General features: G+C 42.7%; 5 protein-coding genes across 6 annotated transcripts; 4 read left to right on the top strand and 1 right to left on the bottom strand.

Moving 5' to 3' along the window:
- The first annotated feature begins 4,147 nt into the window (after nucleotides 1-4,147).
- LOC131888214 (retinol dehydrogenase 13-like) lies at nucleotides 4,148-5,831 on the top strand. Its single transcript, XM_059237009.1, has 3 exons — nucleotides 4,148-4,726; nucleotides 4,818-4,938; nucleotides 5,020-5,831. Exons 1-3 carry the CDS (start codon nucleotides 4,540-4,542, stop codon nucleotides 5,744-5,746), a joined length of 1,035 nt encoding a protein of 344 aa, XP_059092992.1. The 5' UTR covers nucleotides 4,148-4,539; the 3' UTR covers nucleotides 5,747-5,831.
- A 559-nt stretch (nucleotides 5,832-6,390) lies between these two features.
- On the top strand, nucleotides 6,391-7,481 carry LOC131888215 (SOSS complex subunit B2-like). Its single transcript, XM_059237011.1, has 2 exons — nucleotides 6,391-6,966; nucleotides 7,067-7,481. Exons 1-2 carry the CDS (start codon nucleotides 6,641-6,643, stop codon nucleotides 7,434-7,436), a joined length of 696 nt encoding a protein of 231 aa, XP_059092994.1. The 5' UTR covers nucleotides 6,391-6,640; the 3' UTR covers nucleotides 7,437-7,481.
- Nucleotides 7,482-7,612: 131 nt separating this feature from the next.
- Nucleotides 7,613-9,974, top strand: LOC131888213 (uncharacterized). The gene is made up of 3 exons (XM_059237008.1): nucleotides 7,613-8,040; nucleotides 8,102-8,204; nucleotides 8,266-9,974. The coding sequence occupies exons 1-3, from the start codon at nucleotides 7,775-7,777 to the stop codon at nucleotides 9,661-9,663; spliced, it is 1,767 nt and encodes a 588-aa protein (XP_059092991.1). The 5' UTR covers nucleotides 7,613-7,774; the 3' UTR covers nucleotides 9,664-9,974.
- Nucleotides 9,975-13,788: 3,814 nt separating this feature from the next.
- LOC131889315 (glycogen debranching enzyme-like) lies at nucleotides 13,789-19,717 on the top strand. Of its 2 annotated transcripts, XM_059238401.1 has the most exons (7): nucleotides 13,789-14,180; nucleotides 14,513-14,945; nucleotides 15,016-15,214; nucleotides 15,279-16,164; nucleotides 16,251-17,853; nucleotides 17,937-18,693; nucleotides 18,760-19,717. In XM_059238401.1, the coding sequence occupies exons 2-7, from the start codon at nucleotides 14,638-14,640 to the stop codon at nucleotides 19,519-19,521; spliced, it is 4,515 nt and encodes a 1,504-aa protein (XP_059094384.1). In that variant the 5' UTR covers nucleotides 13,789-14,180; nucleotides 14,513-14,637; the 3' UTR covers nucleotides 19,522-19,717. The 2 variants fall into 2 exon arrangements, with proteins under 2 accessions (XP_059094384.1, XP_059094385.1); XM_059238402.1 differs by lacking the exon at nucleotides 13,789-14,180 and having other exon boundaries at nucleotides 14,381-14,945.
- LOC131889316 (selenocysteine-specific elongation factor-like) lies at nucleotides 19,364-20,724 on the bottom strand (the record flags this gene model as incomplete). The annotated part of the gene is given in 3 exon segments (XM_059238403.1): nucleotides 19,364-19,831; nucleotides 19,905-20,222; nucleotides 20,300-20,724. Coding segments are annotated over 3 exon segments (901 nt in total), but the record flags the coding sequence as incomplete, so codon positions are not given.

Raw genomic sequence — 20,724 nt, 5'->3', positions numbered from 1 at the left:
TCTTAAAGTCTATCTTCTTGTCAAATTTCTTTTATCTCATCTCAAGAAGTAAGAGCTCTTTAGGTAACCTCTTAAATAGGATGGAGGGTGAAAACCGATCTAAGGTAAGGCCTAACTCATCGTTTTAGCCCCGTTTCTTACTGAGATCAAAGCCTACCGGGATATAGGGGATGTCAAGTAAAGGAAATTCAAGGAAAAATGTGGTTTTGGGCATTTTTGGGAAAGTGAACGCTCAATACCAGAGTGTTAATTGCCTAGACAAGCATGTAAAATGGAAAAAATGTCAAAAAACTAACCATTTACATGTTAGAAAATAATAAATAAAATAATTTGATAACTAATATCTATGGAATAACATCAGTTGTCCATGAATGCGTTTACTTGACTAGCTAAACTAGTGAAATTGAGACCTCCATGACTACAAGCATTTGATTTGCCGCACAGGAAATTGGACCTGAGGACTTGAAAAGGGAGATTATTCAATTTAGGAGGATTAGTTGTTCACTCCAAAAATACCTGCGCTACTGACATGCAAAACAATTTAAGTTGGTACATGCAGTTCAAAAAGAGCTAATTATTTGATCTCTCACGCACCCAGTCATAGTTTGAATAGCTTCGGGGTCAAATTATAACTTGTACTTTGCGTGATGTGCGTTTCATTCATGGGCAAAAAGAAAATCTGGCAGTTTTTCTTGCCAGGCTTGTCTAACGCTAGGTAGAGATAGGTAGAATATACCGGCCCTCTGATCTTATGCTTGAAGTTGTTAATGATAATCAGGGATAACTGTTTTATACAACTGAAAACATCTTTCAAGCACTTCACTACTCCCAGATCTGCAATTCTTAAAATAATGAGCTTTTTGAAATATGTCGTTGTTTGAGCATTACGTTTAGCTATTACAACCCACCTTATTGCTCTCTTCTGAAGGGTGAAAAGTCCATTTAGCAAGGAACCTTGGCTCAGAAATTCGAGACAGTACTCCTGCTTGCTTTTAATTAGGGCGTTATATAATACTAATCTAAGATTCGATGGAAGAGCAATATTAGACATGAAAGAAGTGAAAAGAGTCCGCCTCACGCATTTACTTAGATGATTTACTTTCTCTTTCCAAGACAGGTTATTGTCAATTAGCACCCCAAGAAACTTTACGGAAGTAGAGCTACGCCCTGTTCCAACCTGTTCAATTATGTGCCCATTGCTTGTTAACACGAAGTCGTGGTTTTTAATTCAAAGGGAAGTTTTCAACACCATCAGTTTCGTCGTTTTTTAAGTTAATCGCCAGTTTGTTGCTTTTTAGCCATTTCATCAGACTGTCAAACCCAGAATTGCATTCTATGTCCATTTGTTTAAGATATTGCCAAAATATTGAAGGGTTGTGTCATCCGCAAACAGCGTAGTTTTAAAAGGTATTATCGTTGGAAGGTCATTCATATAAATCAGAAACAAAAATGGGCCTTGTATACTTCCCTGAGGTACACCACAGGACATAGGAATAAAATTATAAATGATGTGTCATCCAATTGTACACATTGTTCCCGTCCACTCAAGTAGTTTCAGAGCCAAGTTGTGACATAATGGCTAAATCCGTAGCATTTTGGCAAGTAAAATTTTGTGATCTAGAGGGTCAAATGTTTTTCTTAGGTCTACAAATACTGCCACGGATAGTTTACTATTCTTGCTGTTTTTGAGGATATGGCGTAGAAAGTTATGTAGAGCATGACAAGTGGAGTGTTTGGGTTGAAAACCAAACTGGTTCTGGGCCATGTGATCACTATCAAAGGGAGTAAAGACCTGTTTGTAAACTACTTTCCAGGATTTTGGAGAGAGTTGAAAGACTGCAAATAGGCCAATAATTTGACATGTCACTTTGGTCACCACCTTTAAATGCCAAAGGTGACACTTTTCGTTCTAAAGCTCCATCTCCATCAATAGGGCTAGTCAAGTAAACGCGTTCATGGGTAACTGACGTTATTCCATAGAGTAAAATCAAAGACAACATGCCCAGCCAAACTGCACTGTCCATGCATTGGATTTTGACATTTTTTCCATTTTACATGCTTGTCAGGCAATTAGCATTGTGGTATTGAGCCAACTTGATAGTGCGTTCACTGATTAACACCAAACATCATCATTTAGTAGGGTTGGGTAACACAAAGGAGCTGGTGTATCGAGTGGTCTAAGGGGCAGATCTAACAAAGCAAGAATCCTCTCTCAAGGTGTCGTGGGTTCAAATCCCAGCGCCGGAAGTGACCTTTTAGACCCTGATCGGATCCAGTTTTTGAGGACGTCTGTTCCCCTCTAGCAATCTCTGAACGTGTTGCGCAAGGCGGGCAGAGTCTAAAAGTTTAGGATGCAATTGTTTAAAAGGAGTTGCAAATTGGCAAAAAGGCTCCAGAGCACTTTGAATCCGGTAGTTGTTGCTAGCCTTCAAAGAAAGTTGGATTTAATCCAAGGTAGAATTAAGGCCTCCATTGAGACAGATCAGTTGAACAAGCAAAGCAGAGTTGTTCAAGAGCTGAGGTCGAATCCAAAGGCGTTTTTCTCTTATGCAAACTCTAAGAGAAAGATCAAACACCCTGTAGGGCCCTTTGAGGTCAATGGGGAAGCCATAGACAATGTAGAGACTATTGCCAACATAATTGGAGATCAGTTCTCTAGTGTGTTTTCAACTCCACTGAGTTTGGTGGCTGTTGACTAGATATTTATTGATCGTTTGTGGAGGTATTTATAATAAGGGAAAATGTCTATGTCAAGTATGATGGTAGGAGCAGGAGTCGTGATAAATGTAAATTGATATCGGTGACTAGAATATAACAGTAAAGATATTGAGCAGGTCTCATCCATGAAGGATTTAGGTGTAGTCCTCCAAAATAATGGAAAGTTCGATGAGCATATCCAGTTGAAGGTGGGTAAGGCTTTTCAAATGTGTGGTTGGATATATCGCACATTTAAGTCCAGAGAAAGTATCACGATGCTAACTCTGTACAAGTTGATTGTTCAGCCGCATCTTGAATATGCCTCTCCCATTTTGGCTCCAATTAGTTCAGCAGGTTTGCAAAAGCTTGAGCAGGTCCAAAGATGTTTTACTAGGAACATTGAGGATATGAGAGAGCTCTCATACTGGGAGGGGTTAGAAAGGTTGGGATTGTACAGTATTCAGAGAAGGTACAAAAGGTATCTGATATTGTACCTTTTCAAAAACATTCATGAGCTTTGTCCCAACCCAGGATTTAGGGTCAATTGTAGTGACTGTAGAGGCTTTATGTGCGTTTTGAGAGCACCTTCAGGCCCTCGAGAATCCAGGCTAGTTAAAACAATGAAGTCCAACTCTCTTCTTTCTCAGGCTCCCTCATTGTTCAATTTGCTGCCCTCAAATATTCCTAGGGTTTATGTAGGGGTTGATCCAGTAGCAGTATTTAAGTCAGACTTGGACAAGTTTTTGACTAAAATTCCTGACCAACCTTATATTCATGGATTAGCTAGATCAGCCAACTCCAATTTGTTGGTCGAGCAAATAATATATTTAAATAAAAGTCAAGTAAAATGAAAAATCTTCTCGTCTTGAACTGCTGGGATTCCAATCCCGGTAGCAGTAAGGAAGTCCGCAAAAAAAAAGGAAAAAAGCCGCTCAAAATCACTCGATTAATTGAAAATTCAATGGGCGAATGGTGTGAGTTGACTGTGATGTTTGTCTTAGTTCTCTCTCCCCAAAATGGCCAAAATCAGGGCGCCGGACCACATTTTTCCTTGAATTTCCTTTACTTGACATCCCCTATTCGTCACTTCAAGATATTTCCTTTATTTTTGGGCAAAAACCATATATTCCAACCCAAAACTTTGGCAAATTGAACAGGAAAGTAAAAAAATACAGACGAGCACATGATTACACTCTGGTAAAGGGTTGCAATCAAAGTATTGAAACAATGTTTTGGATTCGTAATGAATTTGCCCACAGATGGTAACCATTTTTGTTCTTCGTCACTCCATCTTTAATTGAAAAGAATTTGGTTTTTTGGCCAACCTGATTCATTGAAGTTGTTGATTTCCAGCTTGTCGTCTCTTGACAGACGGAGAGCCCTTCAAATTGGTCAAAAAGTCGAGAAATAAAGAGAGGCGTTTTATAGAATAACATGCTTTCATGAGCCATAATTTCAAAAATAGTAAAAAGTCATCATAATTTGAACATATGCTTACAATACTTTCTTTTTTAGCTTTTGGGCTTAATCGATGACGCACCTGATTAGATTCCGGAACTTAGTCTTGTAACTCATTGATTTTGCTATGGCCCTCCGGGTTTAGGAGAGACATTCTGGATTGTCCTGCTCAGGGCTTGGGTAATCAGCTGACAAAAACAATGTGTTAGCAAATAATACAGACGTATGATAATGAACACATGAACAGTCACAAATGAGATTGGAAACGTGAAAACCCGTAGCGCTACGTGCTCCTCGGTTAAAAATTCTTCTTGACCGTTGTGATCTCCCATGCTGACCAATATTACGAGTTTAGAGGTGGGCTAAATGATGAATTAACTCGCCATGATTTTCTCCAAACGTGGACAAGCCGTAATCACGGCAGGAGGTGTATTGTGTACATTAGCAGGCGTCACGGTCATCTGGAAAGACAAGATCGGAGGGGAAAAGCTCTACGATCGTGATAATGATCAACGGAGCATCAAGGAGCGAATGAAGGGGAAGGTGATCATCGTGACGGGGTCCAACTCCGGTAATGAATGAACGGATCAATAAATGAATAAATGAATGATGAGACTCTACTCATCAGAAAATTATCCTCGATGCATTCTCATGACATCTAGGTTTGGGTGAAGAAACCGCCTACACGTTGGCTCAAGCCGGTGCCAAGGTCTATATGGCCTGTCGGAACATGGCCCGTTGTGAAAGTGCCCGTCAGAATATCGTACTGGCCACCAAAAATAGGTAAGACCGCGTTACTCAATTATCAATGGGATCAAGTCTTTATCCAGAAGCATCACCTTCTTTTTTCTCCACACGGACTAGGTATGTTTATTGCCGAGAATGTGATTTGGCCTCGCTGAAATCCATTCGACAGTTTGTGGACAATTTTAAGGCTCAAGAACATCACTTGGATGTGCTCATCAACAATGCTGGGGTGATGAATTGCCCGAAAAGCTATTCCAAGGATGGAATCGAAATGCATTGGGCCGTGAATCACCTAGGTCACTTCTTGTTGACCAGCCTATTGAAAGATTACTTGGTACAAGCGGCTCCCAGTCGCATCATCTTCTTGATCAATCTCGACTATCGCAAGGCTCAACTTGACCTGAAACATTTGCACCAGGTCGAAAAATACAATGCGGCTCAGGCCTTTGAGCAAAGTCAGTTGGCCAACATGCTTTTGGTTCACCATCTCGCCCAAGAACTGAGAGAATCGGGCGTGACAGTGAATGCCGCCTACCCAGGCGTGGTTCGAACCCAGATCAAGCGCCACATGGGCGTGGACAAGAGCATTCTTGGGAATTTTCTCTCCAACCCACTGCTCTGGTTTCTAACGAGTGATGTGATGCGTGGCTCACAAACCACGTTATTCCTGGCCATGGACCCCAGTGTGGTCACCACGACGGGCAAACTTTTTTCCAAGTCCAAGGAAATTGACAAAGACCCTATGGCTGAAGATTCCACTTTAGCTAAAAGACTCGTCGCGGTCGATAAATATTGGTCGGGATTGGTGTCGTCCAAGGAAGAGTTGGCCAAAGAAATGCGGTGATTGAAATCGGCTTTCCTCCTTAGTCCATTCTCGAGCTCAACCCAGTCAAGCGTAATAAAACCTACAGTTAGAGTGATATTTCTAAGACGGTTATGATTAGTTCAAACAATCCTATTTTTGAAGCGCTAGAACTCTCGAGGCCTCCTGAATGTTGATTTCACGATCGCTTTGCTATGGAAAAGAAACGTTAGTTACAAAAGATTTAAAAGAAGATAACGTATTGGGTAAAATAATTTCACCGAAGTATTTGATGGTCATACACATTCACATACTCGTATCGAATATCGAATACCACGTACTAACGTAGAAACACGCCAGTGGGCCAGGTAGACCTTGGGTTCAAATTTGGCGCACCTTCAATTTTTTCGACAGCATCCATTACCAGTGATGCCACATTCCAATAGATTGTTGTATCTGAACAAATTGTTTGAAAGCATTCGTATGATATTTTTGAAATACCCATCAAGCATGCTGAATTTTGAAACCGACAGATTCCACAAAATCGTTGGTGTATATTACTTATGGTTTTGATATTCATCGTTTCGAAGCTTTGGCAAATTTACTGCTCAATGTCCAGGTGTGTCTGACAAGACCATTGATCGGGCCGGATCACCATCTTTATTTTACGCAACCCTGTTTGTGTTGTTTTCGGCTAGAAACATCGATAGCAAATCCTTGACATTGGGTGGACACTTGGCTACCTAGCCTGATTAACTCAAATCAACCAGGCAGTCGACTCGTTGTTAGTTGTTCAAAAATAACCCGATAACACTTGGATCTCGCCAGATTGTGTCGGGTCCATTCTTGAGCTCGGTATCAGAGACCGAATGGAGAACGATTTGGATTTCCATACATAGTCATATAGTCATATATTGTAGAAGTCGACAAAAAACAATGGGCGAGTACACGCCCATTCGAAGTCTGAAACCCGGTATGAAGGACATGACTCTGATGTTTATCGTGTTGGACGTGGGTCGGCCCAACACCACCAAAGAGTCTCATGAAGTGCGCACCGTGAGTGTGGCCGACAAGACCGGGTCCGTCAATGTCTCGTTGTGGGACGAACCCGGGAAGCACGTCCAATCCGGGGATATCATCCGCATGACCAAAGGTTACACCAGCATTTGGAAAGCTTGTCTCACGCTTTACGTTGGAAAAGGCGGCGAATTCACCAAAGTCGGCGAGTTCTGTCTCATCTTTTCCGAGGTGCCTTTCCTCAGGTAATCCCCTGGAATTCTGGAATTGAAAACACGTACCATCCATTCGGACGGTCAATGAATGGCCCAAGGGGTATGCTCACTGACGCTTGTTCTCTTCCAGCGAACCCAACCCTGAATTTGCCGCCATAGCCGCTTCTAATCATGCCGATCGGGATCGAAGCGGGGGAGGAGGCGGCGGCGGCGGCGGCGGCGGCGGCGGAATGGATGGGGGTGGTTCGCGCAAACCGTTCAATCGAGCCAACAATGGCGGACCCATCGGATCTAATACCCCTCCCGTTGGTTCCTTAGCTGGATCTACTAATTTGGAGGGCGCGGGAGCTCCTCGGGCGCGGTTTTCGGCTAATGGCGTAGGTCCTCCTGCTGTTGGTTTAGGGACTTCCAATATGCCTTGGAACCCCAATGTGGCCCCGCCCGGATTGGCTCGAAATGCGATGGGTCTCAGTAGTGTCAGATCGAACGTAAAACGTTGAGGTGTTTAGTATTGCTTGCCTAATAAAACTTCTCCAAGTATCGTTCATCACGGCCCAGGGTCAAGTTCGATAAGAGTCCCGCTAGTCTTGAGTTTTTACGAGTTTTTACTTCGTGGTGGGGAAGACCTCATTTCATCGTGCATTATGTGTGTCACTTGCCCCCTTTCTTGCTTTGTTTAAGATCGTTGAATTAAGTTTTTGTGCCCTAGCCATTTGGAAACTCGTTTTCAAATTGCCTAGTGCCGTTGCTGAAATCGAGTCAGTTAGCTCCAGTTGTAAGGGAAAATTTGGTGGCCAAGTGAGGAGGCTTCGAAGCTCAAGAAGCATTTCTTCAGAAAATGCGACACCTGCCTTTCATTAGCCTATTCATGGCTCGATTCTCTGCATGTCTGGATGTCCTCGAACAAGATTTGGTTTTCCCTCACATCAACGCTTCGAGCTGGATATTCGACCACGAATTGTTTAAGGGACAAATGGTTGATGGGAAGCCTGAAGGTCAAGGAAATGTGACGTTGAAAAATGGTCTCTCTTTTAACGGCCAATGGAGAGCCGGGTTACCTCACGGAAAAGGGGAGCTTCATTTACCTCCGAGAGATGTTTATAAGTAAGAACAAAACTTTGTAATTAAGGGAAAATCCCGTTGTAACCTTTTGTCCCCCATTAAGAGGATATTTTGCCAATGGAACCATGTCCGGAAATGGCACGTTTCTTTGGACTGATGGTAAAACGTTCAAAGGAGAGTGGATAAACGGGCTACCCCACGGAAAAGTAAGAAGAGTCTAATTTCAACCCAAGAATGCAAGCTAAATGAATGTCTCTCGCTTGGCAGGGATCCCAGACGTGGTTGGATGGGGATAGTTACGTTGGAAACTGGATCAATGGTCACCAAACAGGATGGGGAGCGAGCTTTTGGAACAATGACAACCTGCATCAGGGTGTTCTGATAAAGGGAAGGATGCACGGGCAGGGTTTGAACTTTCGTTGGGGGGACGGGGTCATTTTCAGATGTCTGCCCAAAACGATATGCTTCAAGAACAACCTCATGGTTCCTCGAAATGGTACATTTATGCTCTCTTTGGGGAGAAAGGTCCATAAAAGAGACAGAGACGAGCATTTGACGAAACATGGTTGGTTTGTTGGGGATCTGGATACATCTGGTCAACCACAAGAAGTTGGTCAAATGTATTACCTCAACGGAGATCGGTACGTGGGTCAATGGCAACAAGGAAAGCGTCACGGAAAAGGCACTCTGCTGTACAAAAACGGTGATAAATACTCGGGGCAATTTCAAAACGATCTAAGGCATGGCAAAGGAGAGCTCCGATTGGGTAATCTAAACTTGTATCAAGGCGAGTTTGTCCGCGGAAAGTTGAGCGGCTTTGGCGTCATGACTTACAAAGCCGGACATGTTTACCGTGGAGAGTGGCTCGAAGACTCGCCGCATGGACCCGGAACTATGACGTATAGAAACGGAGATCTCTTTGAGGGCACATGGCATGGCCTCTTGGGAAATGGCACCATTCAATATGCAGATGGTTCCACATACCAAGGGGAGTGGCTAGACGATAAACGACACGGCAAGGGAAATCTGACCTACAACAGTGGTTCATCGTATTCTGGTCAGTATAAAAACGGTCTCAAACATGGACATGGTGTTTTTTGTTGGCCAGATGGGGCCACTTTTGTCGGTTCTTATGAGGACAATGCCATCAATGGGACAGGCACTTACTCATTTGCCAATGGAGAAATCTACCAAGGGCCTTTCCGGAATGGTCGTTTCCATGGAAATGGCACTTACTCTTGGCCCAATGGAGCTAAATACATTGGCGAGCATCAGGTGGATAAAAGAACGGGAGTGGGATTGATGGTGTATCCCGACGGATCTGAATTTCTAGGTTTATGGGAAAATGGTCAGCTCGTGGAATACTTGGGCATTGAAAATCAGTCTATGGAAGCAACTACCATTGGCGAATCACAAACTGACATGGCAACGACGGAAGTAATCACCAAAGTGCTTGCATCAAATCGATCAAATCCAACAACGTTGTCCAATCAGGATGATAATGAATCTGAATCGAAGGTTGCAAAGGCTGCCACCGCTGCCAGAAAACGACGACGGCGAAGGAAAAACCAACGACGACGGCGGAGAAACAGAATGAAAAACAGGGGCAACTTGAGGAAACGCAGGAATCGTCGAAGAAGAAAGAATCCCGATGATCCCGAATAACATTTAAAATGCATCCAAGCAAAACGCCCAATCTCTAAGTAGTATGCAATTGTGGAGCCATGCCACTGCTAAGTAGTGATATTTCCACGCCATTACCTAAACTACGCGTGCAGTTGCAGAGTTTGTGACCTATATGTCTAGATAGTTCTTGATCATCAGAGCCGTGTAAAAAACAGATAACAAGGCACTTTGCTTAAAAGGAGCGGAGCAAGCAAACTATGCATATAAGTCAGATATGATTCAGCTCACACAAAGTACATGATGCTTGAAACGATGTAGCAAGGATCAATAAATACAAAGAGTTGACTTTTGCTTTTATTTTAATATCATCCAAATTGGACTTCGATTTTAGCCTGTCTTATCAGATTGAAAACTTCGACACTGCTCCTCAAACCATAAAACACGCAGCAACAAATTTGGTAGCGAAATGTTAACAATTAGAATATGGACTGGAACTGGGGCTGTAAAGTGGACCTTAAAAGATCGCAGAAAAAAGTTCATTTTTGAATTTAGTGAGATACCCCCACATGGTTTCGTGAGCACTTATTTTGAATTGTGACTGGGTAAGACATTCACTTTTTGAACAATAGATGCTTTCACATTCTTCCAAATGGAGGCCAAAATGCAGTTAAATGTTTTTTCACACGGCTACATGAGATAAATCAAGCATTATATACTCAAGACTATTTTTGAGGCACTTGGTGACCTCTTAAAATTTCACAACATGGAATCTCACGGGTGGAAGGCCAATTTAAAGGCCAATCGCAACGTTAGGAATTCAAGCTCTTCCACAAACTTTGTCCTTCCAACATGAGTACTTTAGGAAGTCTTGGAAACGCCAAATGCTATTATTTGATGGAAATTTCACGTCCGTTTTAATCCCCATCAAGGTGATTCTTTGGTGGTGTTGCATACTACCGTGATCGTGATGTTTACGATGGGAGCTATCCAAACATCTTCAATTGGTGCCTAAGCCAGCCGGTGCGAGCTTCTTCAGCCTTACCAGGCAACGGGGGTTTTTGGTGCCAACTTTCCGGAACAAGATCGAAGGACCATGTATTGATTTACCCCTACTTGCTCAGGTTTGCTAGGATGACCGGAATAGACGACAAATATATATCAATATTATAGGTAGTTCAGTAGAGACATCCTCAACCAAGTACGTTTTCTTTATTGAATTACCTATCATATCGATATACATCAGTCGCCTGTTATGTTCCGATCATCTTAGCATATCTGCGCAAGTAGGGGTAAATCAATGCACATGCCAACTTCCCATCGATCTGTCATGTTCTGATCCAACCAAAGTCTAATGTAAGTGAGATTTAAGAAATCGTGAATCAAATTGATTCTGAATAATCTGGATAAAAGTAACATAAGAAATCCTCCACCTTGATACAGATTTATTCATAATGCCTAGATTATTCTAAATTAAGAAATTGCAAATACTAATATTCTATTTCAGATACACGATATCTCAAAGGGCAAATTTATTTTTCACTAATAATCAACGAACCAAAGTGATTGGCATGAATCTAGTACAATCTTTAATCTTAGTTAAAATCAGGAATTGATAAACCCACAGTATGACCAATGAAGTTTGGCAAGCAAATGCACTAGACAAAAGAAAGACACCATTTTATTGGGGATTAAGAGGGCCTTAAGTTGTTCATCAAATAAAATGTGAGAAATTGTATTTTGTGTTGATTTTGTTCTAAGGGCAAGATATCAAGTATCAGGATCAATTCCTAGCACAAGCATTGACCATTCATTGGCCTTCCAAGCTTGAGATTGAATGTTTTGACATTTTGTGATTGTCATTATAGAGAAGTGGGAATCTTTGGGATTTCATACTTGTGCGCCCTCTGGTTCTTCCAAGAGGGAAGTGTCTCCACATTTCTTGCTGATGGCAAAAAGTTGGCACCAAATATTTTTTCGCATTTTCTGCATATTTTTGCCACTTGCAATGTAACGTTATCTTTATCAGAAAAATATTGGACTTAAATGGTTCAAAATAATTGCTGAACGATATCCAAAGATGCCGAACAACTTTGTCAATGAAAATTTGGAAGCACTGGACGTGGTAAAATCATGGTAGTTATTGCCGCGATTGTGGCGTAGCCCAAGGACACTAAAGCAAGGAAACGCCACCTTTTTGTGATCACCAAACCTTTCCCGCCAAGTAAGGCCTAAACTTTTGCCGCTGAAATTTTTGAATGTCAGTTATTGGCGTAATTATTGAACAAAATATGTGACTAATATCATTTTCGTAACCATTGATGGTATGTGCCTAAAACCAGGCATTCAGATAAACTTAAAATGACTTTAAACATGCCTTAAAGTACAACAACTGAAAATTGCTAATTAGGTTTTCTTGATAAAACAAGAATTTGCTCAAAACACAATCAATAAATTCTCTTTTGCCAAAAATATTATTTGTAGAAAATTCTTTCAGACACATCTTGACCAAATTTCAAGTAATTTGACGCATTTGTTATGAAACTATGGTTCTCACTCTAGGAATGGCCCTCAATCCAAAAGTAGACATACTGTAGCTCTGAGCTACGTATTGTTCTTTAAACTCATTTGGATGCTTCATAATCATGAAATAATAATTTTAAGAGATATGGCACCTGTTTTATTTGACTATTTTGGTATTTTGGATGCTTTTGCAAGAAAAACAATTTATTGGAGTACAAAGTGCAAATTGAGATCTAGTCTACTGTACTTTGATATTTCTCTGCGCCCCTTAAATAATGCCTGCCTTTTATGCAAACTTTCTAATAGGTAGAAATTTAAACTCTACAAAAAGATAACTCATTCCTTTCTCATCAATGCTGCCTGATGTTTTTTGTCAAATGTGTGGGTTTAGACAAAATTATCAATTGTCCATCAAAGATATTCTAATTTGTTAACATTTATGTACATGCACTTTTATTGCTTATTCCATACATTTTTTTATATTTTGTCAGTCTACATTACCCATGAATTAATAAAATGACTCTTGATGATTTTCTATCTATGTGTATTGAGCCAATTTTACGCAATATTTCACCAATTTCAATCGAAAAACAATTCGATTGTTTTTGATTAATTTGATGTTCATTTATTCTTCTGACTTTCAAGATTAATTCAGAAATATTTAGTATATGGACGGATTTGTATATACATCAAGGAGATCATTATTTAATTAAAAACACCTTAATGTACTATGCAGTACGGATAATCTTGTTTTATTTGTACTGGAGTTAATGTCTTGATTCAACGCAAAGGCCTAAGTTGGCGGTGAGGGGAAATCCGTGTCGTTTCCTCTCTATAGAGTCCCTGCGTAGCCTTACTAGCTCACCCACCTGAAATCCGATGGGGTACTTTACACGTCTCTATATAGCTCAGAGATAATCTTGAGTACATCTTGCTTGATTTATCTCTTGTAATCGTGTCAAAGACATATTTAGCCACATTTGGGCCGCCATTTGGAAGAATGTGAATGCATTTATAGTGACGTCTAAAGTATTGGCTCGAGTTTCAGCTGTGTGGGCTAGGCAGGCTGCAGCACAATCGCCGCAAGAACTACCATAATTGAAGCAATTATACCTTGGATTACATTTTTGGAGGGGTTAGTGAATCCCGTGAAAACCTAAAGAGAAAAATGCTATAAAGTCTTGTCTGAGGATTCAATCCTACATCTGATCATGCTTCACAAAAGTCAATAAAAAGTTCCCAAACAAGGCGCAACATGTTAAGAAGGAAGCAAATAAGGTCCCAAATGACAATAAATAAGCAAAAAAGCTCTTAAATGTGAAAAATGATAACAAAAAGTCAAAAAATGAGTCAAGAAAGTGGGAAAATGGCTAAAAGGTTAAAAAATAAATGGCTCAAGCATTTTTTCCGGCCAGAAAGGCAAAAATGGTGAAAAGTTTTTTTTTTTGAAGTGGAGCCACTTACCAAACCACGCGCGTCTCTGCATGCAGGTTTCCTGTTTGAACTTAAACTGTTGTAAAACCAAGTTTCTTTGGATTCCTTTATCTATTTCGCGTACAACCCTTGCTTGGAATGACTTAATATCCTACATGGTTCCATCCGGTCATCCCAAAAGGATGCCAATGCATTTCGATAGGGTCGGTACTTTCGGTACGGTACAAGCATGAACATTGTTGGCTCAACGAATGGAACTCGTCCTAAAATGGGCGGTTCTGTGCAGTCAGTGTTGGCCTGCTTTCTTGCCTTTCAATCTGCATGGATGCAGGCAGTCAAAAGACATAAGACGTGAGAGCTCCCTTGCTTAGATTCTGTTCCTAGGGGGGAATTTGCCCTTCACAGGGTCGGCGAAGAGTGTACTTCGTATAACTGACTAAGACTGAGTGATCCATCACATTGGGACAACAACGAGAGGGCATCTTTGGAGTCACCTTGCACACCAACCCAGGAACTAAGATCTTAAAAAGGTTCGACACGAAGCCAGGGTTTGTCATTATCTTTGAAACCTGAAAAGTTCCTCATCAAAAGCAAACTTACACGTAAGTACCTTGCGACTCCAAGAGCACACACATATTGGTGTCATTTGACTCGACTGAACCACGACAAATCTCGTAATGTGCTTACCCCGTGGGCAGTAGTTCCTATTACCCATTAGGGCCGTTACCCAGCCCTAATTGTCCCGGAGTCGTTTACAAACAAACCATGATGGAAAATACATACAGTTTCCCTTAGTTAGCTAGCTCTATAGATGATCTAGCTCTCTCTACTTGTACAAATGTGACAATACACACCATGTACGGGTGTTCGTTCTTCCTCTTTGACTCGAGTTGAACACTCGGATGCCATACATGTGCCTCAAACCGGTTTCCAGGCATGTATCTCGAGAAGAATCTCACGATAAAACTACATTGAAGTGGTCAAGTTCTTTCTTGGCCGAAATCGAACCGATCGAATCTAACAATCTGAGTGGGGCGCTGATTCTCCGGCACAAGCATCATGGATGCCAAGGATGTGAGTGGTGAGTTGCGGGTCTTATCGCTTCACGCTCATGAAGACGGAACGTCCCACCTCTATCGACTGCAACAAGGCGTCACTTTGGAATTTCGATTGGGTCCCTCCCTCTTGGGGTGTGACATTGATCTCTTCACCAACTACCCCTTGGATGGAGGCTCATATGACCGGGAGAATTTTCGTCCTTTGACTTGGGCCTATGAAGGATCCAACACAAAAGATGATACGGCGGCTTATGTTCGAATCGATATTCAAGCCAGCGGATCCTACAAATATTACTTTACCTGCTCGAGGTAACTTGAAATTGCTAAAGATGTATCAGGTCCGAGGGTGTGTTCAATTTTGTACTTGAAATCTCCATAGCGAGGATGTGGGTGGTCAAGGTTTCTTCCTGGTGGACCCCATTCTGAAAGCGGGTCCCAATGACGAAGTGCTCAACATTGATTGCCTCCAGTGCCAAACCGTGTTGGCCAAAAACCTGGGCCATATCAAAACGTGGGAATCGAAATTGGAAGTGGCTAAGGCCAGTGGTTTTAATGTTATCCATTTCACTCCAGTGCAGGTTCGTATTTAGCTAGCATTTTAAAATCCCACCAGAAATATTCCCTCAAGAATTATCTTTTCAGACCTTGGGAGGGTCAAACTCTGGGTATTCTTTGGAGGATCAACATGGCTTGAATGTGACTTTTGAAGCCAATTGGTCCGATGTCGAAAACGTGGTGAGCAAGATGCGAAAGGAGTGGGGGATCTTGAGCATTTGCGACATTGTCTTAAACCATACTGCCAATGAGACCAAGTGGATTTATGAGAAAAGCGAGGCAAGCTACAACTGTTTGAACTCTCCTCATCTGAGACCGGCATTTCTCTTCGATCGAGTCCTCTATCATCTTAGTAAAGATATCGAATCCGGCCTCTGGACGTCAAAAGGCATCCCCAAAGCCGAGGTGTCAACTCAAGCACATCTCGATTCCGCCAGGGCTCTGATTTATGACGAATATTTTCCCAAAGTAAAGATTTACGAGTTCTTCATGTTAGATGTGGCCACCGTACTGGACGAGTTCGAAAAAAAGATTTTGAACTCGGACCCTCCATCGGATCAAGCCAACCACGGGCATAGCTTGGAAGATATTGTCCTTATCCAAGATCCAGAGTTTCGCAGACTCAAGTGCTCGATTGACCTGGACCTGGCTTTGAAGATTTTTAACGTGAAACACAACCACTGCCACACGGAAGAGGATCGCATCTTGCACTGTTGCTCGGAATTAAAAAAAAGACTGGACGAACTTAACCATGAGGCGTACAACAAGGCCTGGGAGCATCTGAACTCGGGAGTTGACAATGTGTTCAAGGGGGCTCATTATCACCGGGTAGCTCAAGACGGACCGAAAGAAATTGACTGCGGTGCGAGAAATCCTCTCGTTTGCCAATACTTCACCGCCGGAGAAGAAACTCTGGAGGAGGAGGAAACCATGATGTACGATAATCGTGGAGCCAAATTCATGGCTCACAATGGTGAGTTGTTGTAGCAAACTGAGGACATTTTCCTAATTGTTTTTTTTTAAAGATTGATCCGACTCTGTAATGATGTTATACTTTAGGCTGGGTCATGGGCCATGACCCGTTGATCAATTTTGCCCTCCCTGGATCGCTTGTCTATTTAAGACGAGAATTGGTTGCCTGGGGCGACTCGGTAAAATTGCGATTCGGGGAAAAACCCGAAGATTGCCCGTGGTTGTGGAACTACATGCGAGAATACACCGAACAAACAGCGCGTGTATTTGATGGCATTCGCTTGGATAATTGCCACAGTACACCTATTCATGTGGCAGAATACATGTTAGATGCAGCTCGCAGAGTTCGACCCAACCTTTATGTCATTGCCGAATTATTCACAAGCTCAGAGGGCAAAGACAACCTCTTTATCAATCGTTTGGGAATCAACTCCCTGATCCGTGAGGCACTCTCGGCCTGGAATTCGCACGAGCAAGGTCGTCTCGTTCATCGCTTTGGTGGTGAGCCCGTGGGCGCGTTTCTGCAGCCCGGACAACGGCCCTTGGTTCCCAGTATGGCGCACGCAATCTTTTTCGACATGACCCATGACAATCCTAGTCCAGTTGAGAAACGATCAATCTATGATCTTATTCCCAATTCGGCTTTAGTGAACATGGCTTGTTGTGCCAGTGGATCGAATCGCGGTTACGACGAATTGGTGCCCCATCATATTCATGTGGTGTCAGAATCCCGCACCTATCAAAAACTCGAAGAAATCGATATCGAAAAAACCATCATTCCTGTTAAGAAGGCTCTAAACGATCTTCATAAATATTTGGGTGTCAAAGGATTCAAAGAGGTCTATGTGGATCAAATGGACGAGGATATTGTAGCCATCACTCGACACAATCCACAAACTCATGAATCCATAGTTCTCGTGGCTCACACGGCGTTTTCTAGTGGAGTGGATCCCAATCATGTCCGAATTATCAAGCCGGTCACAGTTGAAGGCCAGCTCATGGAGGTTGTTTTGGAGGCCAAGCTCATGCAAGCTCATGATGCTAAATTTGAAAAGGATCCTCAAGTAATCAACGGAGTTTCAAACTTCCAACCAGATCTCCGACAGAACATCTCCATTGACCAATCCCATTATTGCCGTCTAGGTCACTCGAGCAACCCTTTGGCTACATCAATTGACCTTCATCATTTCACACCTGGATCAGTGGTCGCTTTCCGGTTCCAGCCTCATAATGAGCAATTGGAGGCTTCAAAGAAGGTGCAAGTTCAGTTGGGAACAATTTTGGATGATAATTCAGAGTTTTCCAAGATTGTTGAAGAACTCTCTCTCCTCGATCTGAATTACGTGCTATATCGATGTGTTCAAGAGGAGAGCGAGGATGGAGGTGGAACGTACCATCTCGACGGGTATGGATCATTGAAATATGCAGGCCTACAAGGCGTGATGTCCATCTTGAGCGAGATCCGACACCAAAATGACCTCGGGAATTGGTTACCAGGGAACTTGAGAAACGGCAACTGGTTAATGGATTACATCAGCGGCCGTTTGATCAAGATGGAATCGACCAACCGCCTTGGCAAGTGGTTTAGCGATGTCTTCGGGGACATGCGCAAGATTCAGCGGTATCTCATACCTCGATACTTCGATGCAGTGGTTTCTACTGCCTACATTATCCTTCTACGACGAGCCTGGTTAGTTTGATGTGTTCTTCAAATCATTTGTATTCCCCCATAAATATTATATATAGGCAAGTAACATTACCTTGTTTTCGTAGGTCACAGATGTCCTCGTTCGTAACTAACGGCTCCAATTTCCTTCGAGCCCTGGCCCTTGGATCTGTTTCGCATACCGCGGTTGTCAAATCGGCTCCTCTTCCCGCTCTTTCTCCCAATCTCGCAGATCCGAAGCCCTTCGTTGTGGGGGATTTAGCCATGGCACCCACCATGGCAGCGGGTCTTCCTCATTTCTCCACCGGCTACATGCGAAGTTGGGGCAGAGACACGTTCATCGCTCTCAGGGGATTCCTGATTCTCACTGGGAGGTACCAAGAAGCCAGATACATCATTCTCGGTTATGGAGCTTGTCTGAGACATGGACTGATTCCAAATCTGCTGGATGGTGGTAAGAACGCCCGATTCAATTGCCGAGACGCGGTCTGGTGGTGGTTGTATTGCATCATTTCCTACGTCAATGAGGCTCCCGAGGGTCACCAAATCCTCAAGGACAAAGTGTCTCGTTTGTTTCCCACGGACGAGGCAGAGTTGTCGCCGCCAGGAGCCTACGAGCAGAACCTGGAAGAAGTAATTCACGAGGCACTTTTGCGCCATTTCCAAGGGCTGAAATTCAAAGAACGGAATGCCGGTACAAGGATCGATGAGCACATGTTGGACATGGGATTTAACAACGAAATTGGCGTAGACTTAAGCACAGGATTTGTGTTTGGAGGTAATGTTCACAACTGTGGAACCTGGATGGACAAAATGGGATCTAGTACTAAAGCCGGAATCAAGGGAAAACCGGCCACCCCTCGGGTAAGTCTCTAATGGAGGTGAATTATCTTTGATTTCATTTGAAGTGGGAGCTTTCGATCTTTGTAGGATGGGAGCGCTGTAGAAATTGTGGGACTCTGTTATGCATCCTTGGTGGGATTAGCCAAATTGAATGAGCAAGGTCGGTATCCTTTTCATAACGTGGAAAAGCAAAATCACGATGGTTCGAAGATTACTATGACTTTGGCGGAGTGGGCCCAAAAAATCCAAGACAACTTTGAGACGTTCTATCACGTACATCGGGATGATCCCAATGATAAACATCCGGAAATGGTGAACAAAACTGATATCTACAAGGACACTCTGAATAGTGGTTTGCCTTGGACGGATTATCAGTTACGTTGCAATTTCTCCATAACTATGGCGGTGGCACCTGAGCTTTTCAATCCCGAGCGGGCTTGGCAGGCACTTCTGGTGGTGAAAAGCAAGCTACTTGGACCTCTCGGAATCAAAACCTTGGATCCAGATGATTGGTGCTACCGTGGAGATTACGACAACTCGGATGACTCGAGCGATTGTACTGTGGCTCATGGTTTCAATTATCATCAAGGACCAGAGTGGGTTTGGCCAGTGGGTTTCTTTCTCCGGGCGTATCTCATTTTCGCCAAGAAGGTTCACAAATTGGACGAGGGACGGAATTTTGTAATGAGCGTTTTGTCGGCTCATTACATCGAGGTTCAAAATTCGCATTGGCGAGGCATCCCAGAGCTTACCAATCATGACGGAAGTTTTTGTCCCGGAAGTAATCCCATTCAGGCTTGGAGTATGTCATGTCTTTTGGAAGTGTTGTATGACTTGGAAAAGTTATAAACACGACCTCCTTGTTAGACATTGCGTGCTCTTGAATAGTTCACTTTATTTCTTAACACTGATTGAATATGTCTGAAAATTCTTGAGTTCAATTAAACAGAGAAGCAATCTAACCGATCAGAGTATTGCTCATCAAGTTTTACTTTTACATACTATTGCGCCATCTTCTTCGAAAATATATACTTTTTAAAGTTGAGGAATAGCCCAACGCTCTTGAACTCTGTAGCAGCACTTGAGGAATCTTCAGCTTTTTTACTCTTTTTACTTGTTTTTGTTCCTAGCAGATCCATTGTGGTAGGTTGAAGGCCATCTGAAAATGTTAACAACCCTCAATCAGTAGAAACCAACAATGGGTACCGAAGAACAACCTAAATGACGCTTACCTGGAATTCGTACTTTGAATTTCCCGCTTTGACCAAAGGAATCTTCAATAAATCCACTCTCCCCTGTTGACAAGTTGACCTTCAAGCCGGTAAATAAGGCCAAATTCGTTTCTTTCTTGAACATATTCTTGCAAATGGCCTCGCATTCGTTGCTCGCTCGCTCGACCACGCCGGTTTTGCTCTTCTCTTTGAAGATTTTGAGTCGCGGAAGCTCTTTCAGGTGATAATCCTTGGCTTCAAACATTTCTAAGAGTTGGCCATGAAAAGCTAAACGACAAGTTGGACTGTTCGAGTTGATATCTAGCTTCGAGCCCAAGACTGAAATGACGGAGAGAATATCAATATTTAGACAGACGTTTATGAAGCAATAACAGTACACGATTCCTTTTTTATACCTTTACACTCTGGTACTACGGGGAGAGCCTTATCGAATTCCAAAAGAGCGAACACGGACTGTTTTGAGATTATTGCTTCTCCATCGCCCTCTTCAAGAAGATTTTCTCGGTATAAGAACTCACGTTCGTAACTGAATTCCTCCGCATTCGCACCCATGCCTTGGAACAAGGTAATCTTGGCCAATACAGTCTCATGGCCCAAGCTAATGTGGAATTTGGCTTTACTGTTGATCTCGCCTTTGAAGTAAGGGATAGTTTGGAGATCAATGATAGCCCCCCAAATCCAGGGCACGAAGCCGGGCGCCGATACTAGTCCACGTTCTAGGAGTTTGGCGTCGAATTGTGAGACACATATTCCCACGCGGTCACCTTGAGAGGCTATGTTCACGGGCTTCTTAAACATTTGCATAGACTTGACTTTCCGA

Source organism: Tigriopus californicus, chromosome 10, assembly GCF_007210705.1.
Source record: "Tigriopus californicus strain San Diego chromosome 10, Tcal_SD_v2.1, whole genome shotgun sequence".
Classification (NCBI taxonomy): Eukaryota; Metazoa; Arthropoda; class Copepoda; order Harpacticoida; family Harpacticidae; genus Tigriopus; species Tigriopus californicus.
Note: the sequence above shows the minus strand (reverse complement) of the source record. Positions and strands in the feature narration are given on the sequence as shown.